General features: G+C 40.4%; 1 protein-coding gene across 1 annotated transcript; it reads right to left on the bottom strand.

The window, feature by feature from the left end:
• Positions 1-5,144: 5,144 nt before the first annotated feature.
• LOC309516922 (vomeronasal type-2 receptor 26-like) lies at positions 5,145-13,880 on the bottom strand. The gene is made up of 6 exons (XM_082195880.1): positions 13,388-13,880; positions 12,463-12,628; positions 10,279-11,127; positions 9,301-9,528; positions 7,958-8,084; positions 5,145-7,478 (listed from the first exon to the last, which is right to left on the bottom strand). The coding sequence occupies exons 1-6, from the start codon at positions 13,603-13,605 to the stop codon at positions 6,577-6,579; spliced, it is 2,490 nt and encodes an 829-aa protein (XP_082052006.1). The 5' UTR covers positions 13,606-13,880; the 3' UTR covers positions 5,145-6,576.
• Positions 13,881-14,513: the final 633 nt, after the last annotated feature.

Genomic DNA, 14,513 nt, shown 5'->3' with positions numbered 1-14,513 from the left:
CATTACACGGATTCAAACTGCTGTCCTTACAATTGGCAAACCCAAGAGAACCGGTGGTTTAGACGACAGCCCCACCCGCTCCCTTGTTCCAAGTACAGCACAGTAGAGATAATGTGACATCTATGAAAATGTGCTTTTGCCTCTGTATTTCCAGTAATTTCTGCCCTAGAAAAAAACTGAAGACTCCACCTACCCACTTACCCCATAATCACTGAAATAAAAGGGGGCTGACTAAAATGAGGAGAGGAAGCTTTGAGTTTGTCCTGGCTTTTAGGCTTGAAGAGACAGTTTAAACACATCCACCCCCAACACAACCACCATTCTAGGCTAATCTGGAATGGCTTCTTCAAACTCCAAGGCCCAGTGCCTAGTCAGAAGCTGCCCATTTCCTTTCTCTCTCCTCTCTTTCCCTTTCCCATTCCACCACTTGATTCCTTATGCCCCATTTCAAGAGGTAAAAATCTGGGCGAAAGAGTTCTTGAACTTTTTTAGGGCAATTGCCCGATATCCCCTACACCGTCCGATAGCCAACCACTCCAGAGCCAGAGCCAGAGCTCAAGCTTAAGCTTAGGTCGCCCTAAACCAGAGCTGCCCCCCCACATTATTTTTTTAAAAAATAAAACCCAAAATGAACTGGAGAAAGGAAATGATACTTTTTCCCAGCTCTAACATCAGGTCTTTCCTCCCTTTTTCTACCATAGAGTAGAAATTGCCATAAAATCAGTGAATAGTTGCTAAAGGTCTTGGATGGAGATGCATGCAATGGGAAATTTTTGCACCTACAAATATGGGAGTATACCTCAATCTTTAAAATCATGAGCAGGACATTACCTGCCATGGTTGTTGGTCCAATCTTACTCCATCTGCCATTGCTCTGTGTTTGACTTGGGATGAATGCCTTGTACTGAATGCATGTGCCACTGCATAGACTGCATTGTAGATGCTGTAGCTATTTCCTGTCATAGACATTTCAAAAACAGATGCGGGAAGGGTCTCTATCTTCTCCTCCCCAGTGCAGACTTTCTTGTTCATCTTGTCTACAAAAGAATTGGGGTATGTACAGCTGAATGATTCTTCCCAGAAGTCCTTTATGAAACCATCATTGTTTTCTGAGTAAGGGTTCCTATGCTGAATAAATTTATGGAATCCTGACACCTCCTTTGAATGAATTGCAAGAGATACAGCACCATGGAGGAAATTTATGTCTGAACATCTTTGGAATGGAAATGATGTGAAATCCACCTGAGCTGTCATAATCCAGACTTTTGTCTGGATGTTCATTGATATATTTGCAAATTGTAAAAGCTGGTGCATTGATCTCATTGCCATTATACTCTCGATTTCTCCATATACAACCACAACTTTGGCAGTGCTTTCCATAACAACTTTGATAGATTTCAAGCCCTCTTCTACCATGTCGCCAAAATCACTAGAAGAAGTTTGTTTGGGGAATTTCTCTATGAAGTCAAAGCAGATGCCCTTTTTGGAAAACAATGGGAACATGTCCTCTTTAAACTTCTCTATAGTGTCATCATCCTGAGAAAGCATCCCAATCCATGTCCATGCAAAATGCAACAGTAAGTGGAGAATCCCTTTATATAGGTGGTTCACATTTGGTAGAAGAAAATCCCTTCAGTTTTTTTATTAATGACTGGAGCAGAGCTATATATGAGCTAAATAATATTTCAAAAATGTTAAAGGATATGAGAGAGAGTGATTTGGATTAGATTTGAAAAACTGTGATTACATCTGAACATCAATTTATATCCACTCCTAATTTGAGTTTGCAAATGTGATACAGTCTTAGAAAATATGCCTTTTGAGCACGATAACAAGGTGCAGCCAGCTGTGGTTGTTTACTCAAAACACACCTCAGTCATGGCAGTCTTCCTACCACTCCTTCCTCCCCACTTTTGTTCTTTTGCATCTTCAAGACAAATAGAATTAGTGGTATCAACCTTACTACAAGGAGAAGCACAGACTTACAAAGAGCATCACATACCTGTCGACATGTAGAGGGGTTGGGAGGCCAGCTGGCAAGCCCAGCTTGGACGTCTCCTCCCATCAGCCCGTGCTCTGACATAAATCAGTAGCCCAGACTTCAGAAGCCAGGGCATGCAATTAGCAGAGTGTACTGCGCACACAGAAGTAGGCGGGAGGCGTATGATGTCAAGAAAAGAGCTGAGTGCTTCTATTCTGGCCCTGCTTTCTACTGATGTTCTGGTGCTTATTCATTGTGACAAAATCAAGAACGGTATGGAATTCTGCATCCTCTCATCATCAGGAATCTGGCCTATGACATACTTGCCTCAAAGTTTACCCAGTGAGATTAAGTTCATGTCACTGTGCAAATATATGTAGAATCAGCTGTGGAAGACACTCTCCAACCTTTCCTTGAAATAATATTGTTGAAAAATGCGACAGTATTTCTATAAGTGAAGTTATGCATTTTTCTTTGTATTCCACCCAGGATACATGAATGCTGCTTTACATTAGTTGAACAGCTTGTATAGAATGCATTGAATGCACATCTACTTATTCTTACCTCGCCAAGCTAAAAGTACACACATTTTATGTGAGGGGAATTTCCTATGTTGGGAATTCTCTTTAGATTCAAATGAGCTTGGTACATATCTTGGAATGGAGTATAGCTATGGGTTTCAATACATTAAATTGTGTTAAACTCTCACTTTGCATACTACAGATCTGTAGTGGGAAACCTCTGTTCTACCAGGCCTTGGAGATTGGCCCAACATGCCATCTTGGACAAGCCATAAGCATATTTCCAAGGTTTCACGTTATAGACTATATCAGGGATGGGAAAGTTCAAGAAACTGCTTGAAACCATAAAGTAAGTATCAGATGACCGACATATGGGCACCTCTGTCCCTATGAAGGTGGTGTATGGAATGGGGTAACTCAAGGTGTAACCCACCAGCTAAATCCTCTTCTCTATCCCCACTATGTATTTGTGATGCATACAAAAAATTGTAAAAGTATCATTAGCACACATGTGAACCTATTGAAGTTACTTTTTTCCTAATTTAATTTTCTGCATGATCACATCATGTTGCATTTATATTAAAAAAACCATCATGAAAATTCAGCAGTGATATACATATCTTTAGAAAAGCTATCTTGTCATGCAGAATACTAGGGTGAAACTTCAAGAATAATCCTGTAGACTAGAGGGGGATGAACAAGGAACATCCTTATGGCTTCATGTACTGGATTTATGCAGTGCCCTTAGCATTGAAATCACAGATTGTTCTGAATTCTTATTCCTTTGTTTAGAGGCTTAATCAATATAGGTATATTATCATTTTTTATTTCAAAACCCCAAGTGAATCTGACATTCAAAATGTGATTCTATATTGCAGTCCAACCACTTTAAATCTGCCAGCCTCATCAAAAATGGAAGAGAAATGAAAATGGCTTGTTTAACTCCCATGCTGCATGTATTTAGAATTTACTCATGGTATCCCATAGGGACACAGGATGGCCATGTGAAGACAAACATTAGAACTACGTATATAAACACAAGTAGGGTAGACTTAAATCAATTGGTACAACTGAAGCTCCAATAATTTGCTAGCCCACTGGCTATATCCAGTGGAATTCCAACCCCAAGGACTAGGTTGGCTGTGAATAACATCATTTTATAATATGGGTTTTAAAAATTCCAACTTACATATGGTCATCTGAAAATTCCTGAGATGGGTGTTTTTGTTTTTTTAATTTTTTATAAAAATTTTTATTGGTTTTTCACAATTTATATAAACACAAACAATACACAATACAAACATACAAAAACATAAACAAACATGTATAATTTCGAATCCTTTTTTCTTAAACCTTGCTTCACTAACTTTCCCGTACCTCCCCTTTTTGCATTCCAATTCCCAAATTTATTTCAGCAAATCCTCCCCCTTACTTTTATCTAATTTTCCCTTGTTCTTTTCTTTTACTTAATCTTCCACAGCTGTAATCCCCTGTTTTCTATAACTTCAACATTTTAGCCCTCATTAATTTTACAATATTTCTTCCAATCTTCTTCCGCCGTCTCTTTCCCCTGGTCTCGGATTCTGCCAGTCATTTCAGCCAGTCCCATATAGTCTATCACCTTCATCTGCCATTCTTCCAGAGTGGGTAGATCCTGTGTCTTCCAATACTTTGCGATGAGAATTCTTGCTGCTGTAGTAGCATACATAAAAAAAGTCCTGTCTTTCTTTGGTACCGATTGGCCGACAATGCCCAAGAGAAAGGCTTCTGGTTCCTTAGGAAAAGTACATTTAAGTACCTTTTTCATTTCATTATATATAATTTCCCAGAAAGCCTTAATCTTCGGGCACGTCCACCAAAGGTGAAAAAAAGTACCTTCAGTTTCTTTACATTTCCAACACTTATTATCAGGCAAATGATAGATTTTTGCTAGCTTGACTGGGGTTATGTACCACCTATATATCATTTTCATAATATTCTCTCTCAAGGCATTACATGCCGTAAATTTTATACCGGTGATCCACAACTGTTCCCAGTCAGCAAACATAATGTTATGACCAATGTCTTGTGCCCATTTTATCATAGCTGATTTCACTGTTTCATCTTGTGTATTCCATTTCAGCAACAAGTGTACATTCTTGACAGATTATTAGTATTGGGTTCTAACAATTCTGTTTCTAATTTTGATTTTTCCACCTGGAAGCCAATTTTCCTATCCTGCTTGTAGACCTCCATTATTTGATAATAATGGAGCCAATCTCGTACTTTAACCTTCAATTTCTCATAACTCTGTAGCTTCAGTTTATCTCCCTCTTGTTCCAAAATTTCCCAATATTTTGGCCATTTGGCCTCCATGTTCAGCTTTTTCACGGCTTTTGCCTCCATTGGCGATAACCACCTTGGGGTTCTATTTTCCAACAAATCTTTATATCTAATCCAAACATTGTATAGTGCTTTCCTTACAATGTGATTTTTAAAAGCTTTATGAACTTTCACCTTGTCATACCATATATATGCATGCCACCCGAAAACATTGTTAAACCCTTCCAAATCTAAAATGTCTGTATTCTCCAGAAGTAGCCAATCTTTCAACCAGCAAAGAGCTGCTGATTCATAGTATGAGATGGGTGTTTTTCAAAGGATAGGGTATCTGAAAATATGTAGATCTGAGAAATAATGCCAGCAATGATGAGATCTCCTGACTGATAATATTTGTGAAGAATACAGACTGGCTCTCTGACAGAACATGGAGGAAGAGGAAGAAACTTGCACAAGCTCTGTATCGGCAGTAATACCACCTGCAATAAAAACCCTACCATCTTGCAAGGGATTATTTATTTTTGGCACAAATTTAACTATTTTACCATTGCTATTCAAATGATCCTGAATAGCAAAGCCAGCAGCTTGAATGGTCATTGCCTCAGATGATGCAAAGCCACAATAGTACAATATATAAAAAAGGGTCATCACAATGATGATTCTCTGTGTTTCCATATAACCAGCTCTGAATAGTTCATAGTTCTTAATAGGACCTTCCTTATTAATAGTCTTAATTTTAGCATTTTGCATGTGGCCAGAATAAGTCCTGAGGGTGTCGGAAGGATGCTATTAGGAGTAATGGGATAATTACAAGTGAGGTAATCACTTGATATGGGTTGTCGAGTCTCTGCAATATGACTAAAGAAAACATGTTTATTGCTTTTCAGCCAAAGTCTTCTCGGAGTCATCCTGAACGGGAGACCAAGAGAGTGAAGGCTTCCGGGAGCAAAGATGGTTCAATTGTCATCTACTGCTGACACTCCATTAACAGATGCAGTTATGTATTGGTTAATGATATGGTGCTCTAAAAAAAAGCTGCTTCACAAAGTGAAGACCAATAAATTTTCAGATGGGGTGAGTGATGTAGAGAAAGGCCCAAACACCACATAATAGCCCCAAAGATAAACAAACGGAGCATTAGGTCAGGTAAATATCCATTATTTAAATTACTTTTGAGACTCTGATAAATTACAACTGGTGTTATCTGTCTGCTAATGGAAAATTTCACTTGGAATGTGAGCTGACAGCTGGCATAAGAAGACACCATTTTTAGCAAAACAAAACAAAAAGCCTTTTTTATTGTTTCCAGGTAAGAAAGATTATAAACAGGGAAGGGTGTTTTGATTGTTAAGAATTTTCATTTTATATTACTTTAAACTCTTGGTCCTTTTTTTGGACGTGCTGGCTGCAAAGTGAAACCGAAATCTGTGGGAAACTGTGGAGTTTCATGTGGCTTTGGGGCAAGATGCTGATTCTTCTTCTGATAAGTCTCTTAACTTTGCCAGGATTCCTGGGAGCTGACAGCATCTTGGTTCCCCAACACATAAAATGGCTTTTTCAGAGCAAGAGAGGTTAATCACCTATTCACTCTTTTCTCCGGAGTGAATTCAATAGTCAATATTTATGACTAACTATCATGAATCACCAGGTCTAGAAAAAATTATGTAAGGCAACTGCTGAACACATCTTTGCAAATATTCTATTGTACACACAGAGAAAAGTACAAAATGCAGAAAGGACAGGTTTCTTAAGTCTTTACTTTTTCTTCCTTATTAGCTGTTCCCTATTGTTCAGCTCAGGCCTCAGAATGATTATGTAACATTTGGGGGAAAAGATGCAAACGAGCAGCCCAATACCGGAGGCTAAGATGGAGAAGATCTCCACTGCCACCATATATTTTCCCTTGGCGCTCAGGTAGGAAGGAATAAAGGAGAGCCAAACACTGCAGAAGACCAACATGCTGAAAGTGATAAACTTGGCTTCGTTGAAACTGTCTGGTAACTTCCTGGTGAGGAAAGCCACAGCAAAACTTACAGTTGCCAGGCAACTCATGTAGATGAGGACACAGAAAAACATTGCCACAGACCCTTCATTACATTCTAGTATAATTTCTTCTGTCATTGAGTGCATGTCCACATCTGGGTATGGGGGAGAGGTTGCCAGCCACACAGTACATATGCATGCTTGAACAATGGAGCAGGAAAGGAGAATGGAGTGGCCTAGTCCTTTCCCCACCCATTTCCTCATCCTGGATTCTGGTTTTGTAGCCATGAAGGCCAAAACCACCGTGAAGGTTTTTGCCAGGACACAAGAGACAGCGGTTGAGAAGATGATGCCAAAAGCTGTTTGTCGGAGGAGGCATGTCACCTTCTCAGGTCGGCCAATGAAGAGCAATGCACAAAGGAAGCAGAGCAGGAGAGAGATGAGGAGAGTGTATGTGAGGTTTCGGTTGTTTGCAATGACAATGGGTGTGTCATGGTGTTTTATAAATGTACCTAGTACCAGAGCTGTGATCAAGGAAAGGGAAAGAGAGCAGCAGGCTAAACTGATGCCCAAAGGTTCTTTGTAAGACAAGAAGCTGATATCCTTGGGTAGACATGCATCCTGGTTCTTGCTTGGATATTCTTTGTCAGGGCATTTATCACAGTCATTCATATCTGGAAAAAATAAGGAAATGACCTTTAGCTCATATCACCTTGTTGGGTCCGGTTGACTTTCTGTCTGAGAAGAAAAGAGCTCTGCTCAAATTAAATCACATGCTGAATACTGTCTAATGTGCTGCAATGTGGTATTGTTGAATTTAATTGGTTCAGAACTATGTGGTGCCACAGCCAGAGCCAATGACAACTGAATGTTTATTCACACTAGTCTGGGTGCAGCCTGTGTAAGTCTGAAGGAGTGCCAAGACCCCTCTAGATATGATTTGAACCACATACCACCCAACTACTCTCAATGCATAGTCATTCTCATTTGATTAGCATATTTAGACTATCTGAAGGGCAATGATTACAAAGAGGCAGGGTCACACACACAGTAGATGATCTCCTTTTTTGAAACTTAAACTCAGCCTTCCTTACAGCACCATTCAATCCTAAGTACTGAGTCTGGATCTATTGAATCTATTTATTTCTCTTACCCTCCTGGTTTGCAATCTTCCCCTCTGGACATGGGATGCAACTGTAGCAGCAAGGGGGCTCTCCCTCCTTCACTTTCTTGCTGGATCCTGGAAGACAACTCTCAGTACAGACAGAAAGAGGCTGAGTCTAATCCATAAATGAAACAGCAGAAGGTTCATCAAGGGACTAATCACTTTGGATACAGAATTTCAGTAATATGTAATGGCCATACAGAGAGCAACTACTTTTTTCATATTCGTAGTAGTAGTAATGTTTGAAATTATGTGATATTCCCTCAGTATTGTTCTGGGATGGCAAGTTAAGATTTGTGAGTTTGCCGAGATGGTAAAAATGACTGCAGCTATCAGGGGCTGCTCCAATCAAAAATTCTATACAGAAATCCAAATTGCTTTGGTTTATTTTACAATAGTTTTCTTCTTTTCTACTTAGGATTCTAGTTGAAGTCCCCCAGCGGAAAAAACAATCCATTTAATTAGTCAAGCTTACTACTTGTCTGCATTGTTTGATATATTGTTGCTTCAAGGTCACAATGATTGTGAAGAAATCCACTTTGTAGCTTCATGGTCTCTGAGCATGTATCCCCTCTTGTGCTGGGGGAATGTACCCAGAGGCTGCATTTGACTGAAAGAAAACTTGCCCTCCTGTCTCCAGGCCCTTTCATAGAAAAACTGTTATTTGATCTGGACTTAATGACACACATTCAGATGAAGGATTGTGTGATGCAAAACCCACATTTCCATGGATGCAGCTTGTAGTGTGGTCTGTGAAGAAGAAGAAGAAGAAGAGTTTGGATTTGATATCCCGCCTTTCACTCCCTTTAAGGAATCTCAAAGCGGCTAACATTCTCCTTTCCCTTCCTCCCCCACAACAAACACTCTGTGAGGTGAGTGGGGCTGAGAGACTTCAAAGAAGTGTGACTGGCCCAAGGTCACCCAGCAGCTGCATGTGGAGGAGCGGAGACGCGAACCCGGTTCCCCAGATTACAAGACTACCGTTCTTAACCACTACACCACACTGGCTCTGTGAATGGTTGGGATCAGGCTGAGACAACCTAGCTTTTGTTATTTTCATCTGAACTAGCAACCCCCTAAGGCATATTTACACTCTTAGCCATGCTTAACTTTATTTTGTAGTAAAAGTGTTCTTCTGTTTTGTAACCTCCTTAATAAAATATTGGTCTTCTAGCAGCAAACTTTTGGCTCTTAATCTGGTACCTGGATGCTTTGGTCATACACCACTCATCAATTTATGACTCAAAAGATAGTGAGTAGACCTGCAGGTGGATAATGATTGCTTATTCAATACTTAATCTCTTTTGAATTAGCAAACAATGCAACCCTACCTGGTTAAACCAACTGTGCCATGTGATGGCATCTTCATCAAGGAGTAATGATTGGTCTGGAGGAGCCTGCGGATCTATCCTCCCAACTCTCACTCTGTGCAAACTTTGGTTGGAGAATATGATCCAATTGACAATATCCAAGCTAGATGCGGCCTCTCCATTCTGATTGATGAAGACCAGATCTCCTGCCATATTGTTAAATGAGATATTTCTCAGAAAGTGATGGAGCTAGATTGAAAACAGAAAAGACATGGGTTTGGAAAAGGCATTAGTCTAATGCAGGGAGGAGTATTTTTCCCCTATGAGCAGAACCTACAGCAAATGGTGAGGGGTGATTCAGTGAACTGTCAGTGGATTCAAGTCCACGTTTGGAGTCAACCAGTTTTCTTTCACACACATGCCTCTCTTTCAAACGTCCTTACAACCCGTCTCTCTCTGAATGCCCGCAAGTTAAATATGTGTGAGTAGCAAGGTTTCTCTCTCTCGTACTCCTCAGCATCACTGAACATCTTGGAAGACATGGCAGTGGTGTGTGACCACCTACTCTAAGGAAGGATTTGTTTGATATGGGATAGAGGGAATGCTGAACATCTCTCTCAACCATTACCACAGCTTCCTATATATGAATGCAGTGGCACCTCACTGGGCTGTAAAGCTTCCCTCATACAAATGCTTTCTCTTCAAACACAAGGCAGTACCTACTCAAGGAAGGACACCACTATCATTTCCCTTTCCTATAGGGTCTACTGTCATTTGAAAGCAGCACAATATGTGGGGAATTATCTAGGATACTATCATATCAGTGCCACCTCCTACTCTGTCTGTAGAATTATAAATTCAGTTCTTTGTTCTTCTTCCTAACACACCCGCTCAAATGTTTGAACTCTGAGAGGAAAGAACAAGTCGATAGGCTTTTGGGAACCCAAAAAGTGTCAGGAAGGAAGAGGACTTTCACAGTTGAGGATGTTCAGCCTTTACCTGCCAAAACTGCAGATTCAGATTCTTCCCTCTCCCTCCGTTTGCCATTCCTCTATGTCTCAATCTGGCATGTAAAGCATGGGCCATGGCGTAGACAGCGCTGTGGATGCTATAACTATGGCCTGTCATGCTCATTTCAAAAAGTGATGCAGGAAGGCTCTCCAGCTTCTCTTCTCTGGTGCAAATATTCCCCTCTGCCTTGTCTGCAGTGATATCTGGGAATACACATTCAAAGGCCTGTTGCCAGAAGTCCCTGATAAAACCGTCCCCATCTGTGCTGGAAGGGTTTCTGTGCACAACATACTGATGAAATCCTGGTGGGTTTTTGCAGTGAATTTCAAAGGATATAGCACCATTGAATATTCCTGCCTCCCAGTACCTTTGAAAGACAAATGAAGCAAACTCAACCTGGGCTGTTATTATCCATACTTTACTTTTTACTTTCTTTGTCTGGTCATCATTTTCTGAAAAGTATGAAAGCAACCTAAAAGTTGTCATGAAGTAAGATTCTCCAGAGGCAACCACTACGTTAGCATTGCTGCTAAAAATTTTCTCGTTTATTATTGCCCCCTGTGTTACCATGCCAGGAATTTCAGAAATAAAACTAAAATTGGGGATTCTTTCTATGTATGCAAAGCAGACACCACTCTTGGTAAACATTGGGGAAATGGTTTGCACAAATCTTTCTCCATTGTCATTGTCCGTTGCAATAATTCCAATCCACATCCACCTGAAATGCAGAAGCAAAGAGAGAATTCCCTCGTACTGAAAGGCTTCTGAGGCTGCCATCTGGTAGAAGGGAAGCCCTGGGCTTTTATCATTCATCACTGGAGCAGAGCCATAAATGAGCTAAAAAGTAAATGGAGGAAGAGAAGAGGCAAAGTAATATTTGTAGAGTTCTTTCAAACTATTCATATACATTATGTGGTGAATCCTGTTTGTCAGATATGCCTTTTGCCACCCACCAGGGGTTGCATTGCTTTCTCATTTATACTAAACACACATGCAGATGGTCTGGAAATTGCGATCATCTCCTATTCCTGCTTGTTACACATTTGTTATGTTGACCAGACAGGGGGATTGTTCTTATATTATCTTATATTTTTTTAACTTTCACATACTTGCAAAATTTGGCAGGGTCATGTACAACTGATTGGAGAGACACATAATGCCCTAAACATAGCATTGCCTAACACTGTAAAAGACATTATTTACTGTAGTCATGACAGAATTGCAACTTGGGTTGCATACACATTCCTTCTCTGGAACTTCTTTCGTATTCATGATGCACATACCCCAAGACACAGCAGAACTGCCATTTCTCCCTCTTGTTTTTCAAGACCTCAGACATCATTTATGAACATTTATTTCACTTTGGAACCAGCTGCTCAGTACTATTACTGTTTTCCTGCATAACTGGATTATATCTGCAATTTGTCATACCTTCAGAGTGTGTTTAATTTGAAAGTGCTTTCCCCCTAAACATACACATATTGCGTGTGGAGTCATGGCTGGTGAGAGAGAAGCCCACTCTCCCACCAATTGCCTTTGGGATGTCCTTAATGTGTGTTACAGATAGGTAGCCGTGCTGGTCTACCATAGTCGAAACAAAATAAAAAAAATTCCTTCCAGTAGCACCTTAGAGACCAACTAAGTTTGTTATTGGTATGAGCTTTTGTGTGCATGCACACTTCTTCAGATACTTAATGTGTGTGCAAGAGATTGGGGGTGTGACATATTTTTTCTGGTATTGCAGCCTTTCTTTCCCCTAATTCAGGTAATTTTATTTTATTTTAATCCTGTACCACCTTTACATTCCAAAGAACTGGTTCTGCTCCAATTTCATCCCAACCCAGAAGTGGTAATACACCCTGAACGGGTGCTGTGAAATGTGCATGCACATGAAAGCTCATACCAAGAACAAACTCAGTTGGTCTCTAAGGTGCTAGTGGACAATTTTTTAAATTTTTTAATTTTATATATTTCTACTGCACCAGAGCAACACGGCTACCTACCTGAAACTCAAGCTAACAGAGGTATAGTACATAGGTGTCCTACCTGCGGAATCTTATAGATATCCAAAACAGTTGCCACATAAAAGGAGATTTCAGAATCAAGTCCCCCAATGACCCCTGCCAGATTATTTTCAACATCACATAGATAGTTAGGAACAAATTTCTCCACCCTGGATAAAAGTAGCAGTGTGGCGAGATATGTGCTCCTTGCATTGTTATAGCTGTCATATAAGTGAAAGCCCAAGGTGATATTGGGTAAGATGTGAGGGTCTTCAGTGATCTCCTTGACTGCAAATGCCAAGGCCACAATGTGCTGGTAAAGCTTAGGCACCACCCTAGAATGAGAGTTGCAAAGGGCATCAGGAGGAACATATACTGGTATATCATTTTACATATCAACAAAGTAGTTAAGCATATAGACTTCAGTGGAGTTAACTCCCTGTCTATTCCATTGCTGAACAGTTTTTATAATTAGCAAGTTCTTCCTGATGTCTAGACAGAATCTCCTCTCTTGCATCTTGAATCCACTGGTTTGGGTCCTTCCCTCTGGAGAAAACAAGCTTGCTCCATCTTCCTGGTGACAGCTGATGAGATATTTAAAAATGTCTATCCTACATCCACTCAGTCTTCTATTTTCATAGCTAAACATAGCCAACCCCCTCAATGTTCCCTCATAATTTTGGCTTCCAGACCCTTGATCATATGTATCATCCTCCTTCTGCACATGTTGCAGCTTGTCAATATCCTCCTTAAATAGTGCTGTACACAACTGAGCACAGTACTCCAGGTGTGGTCTGAGCATGGCAGAATAGAGCTGCTCTGTTACTTCTTTTGATTGGGGCACTATACTTCTGTGGATGCAGACTCCTTGATCCTTTTCAAGTGTGCTACTGGCAGGCCGGGTGTTCCCTACCTTAGATTTGTGTAGCTGGTAATTCCTGCCTAAGTGCAGAACCTGACATTTGCCGCTACTGAAATTCATTTTGTAATTCACAAAATTCTATGTTTCATAATATATTCCATCATGATTCTGAGGCTGCATCTCTAGGTTTGATCATTCCTGTTCTGTAATAGATGTGTGGCTTAGTTCTTACACAAGCTCTTCAGGCAGCGCTGGTGGGGGTTCCTCAGTGAATGTTGCTGGAGATGAGATGAAGCCACTATGGAAAACAATGCCACCAATGAGGAACTCTCCTGGCTGATGATACATGTGAAGTGGATGGTGTGGATCTTGAAGCCTGCATTTTGCTATGTGAGCCTGACATACTTTGTATGAAAACAGTTCCAGAAGCAAGACCACTAAAACCACCATTCTCAATACAAAGGCAACTGTTTGTTCTATGCAGAAACTACATTTTCTCTTTTCTGAGTTAAAATTGTCTTGTTTAAATGGTAGTTTATTTTCCCAAAATGATGCAATCTGGGAGTATCCAAAATCAGACTCAAATTATAGCCCTGTTAATCATCAAGCAGGAATGTAGTTATTCATCCAATGGTAAGAATTCCCTCTGGAATTGCTGAAGAAAATGTGTTTGTCACCTATTCAGAACTGTTATTTTTATTACCCTTTCATTAGATAATAGAAGACCAGTGGTGTATTGATGAAGTTAGATGTTAAAAGTTAGAAGCTCATTAAAGAAGACATTGTAACCAATTGGGTTTCCAAAATATGTAGTCAGTATCTTGGAATTGGGGTCCCTTTCCAGCTCTATGAGACTGGGATACATGAGCCACTGCTTCCCTTAATCAGAGTACTTTGTTAGGGGAAATTGCAGGGAGAAGAGCTACATGGGCTATGAGCTATGGGGGACTGTTTTGTTGGGTTGTGGCAAAATGAATGGAAGGAGATTTAGCCCATCTATTATATGCCACATCAAATACACTTGGTCATGCTTTATTTCTTTCTTATTGTAAGCTGTCCCCTGCTGTTTAACTCTGGCCTCACCAAAATGATATAACATTTGGGGAAGAAGATACAGCCTAGTAACCCAAAACTAGAGGCCATAATAGAAAAGATCTCCACAGCCACCATTTACTTTCCCTTGGTACTCAGGTAGGTAGGAACAAAGGACAGCCACACACTGCAAAAGACCAACATGCTGAAGGTGATGAACTTGGCTTCATTAAAACTGTCTGGTAACTTCCTAGCTAGGAAAGCCACAGTGAAACTGACCATGGCCAGCATTCCCATGGAGCCTAGGACACAGTAGAACATGGTGA

The sequence above is a fragment of the Podarcis vaucheri genome (assembly GCF_965113315.1).
Source record: "Podarcis vaucheri genome assembly, chromosome: 13".
Classification (NCBI taxonomy): Eukaryota; Metazoa; Chordata; class Lepidosauria; order Squamata; family Lacertidae; genus Podarcis; species Podarcis vaucheri.
This window is presented reverse-complemented; position numbering and strand designations above follow the sequence as displayed.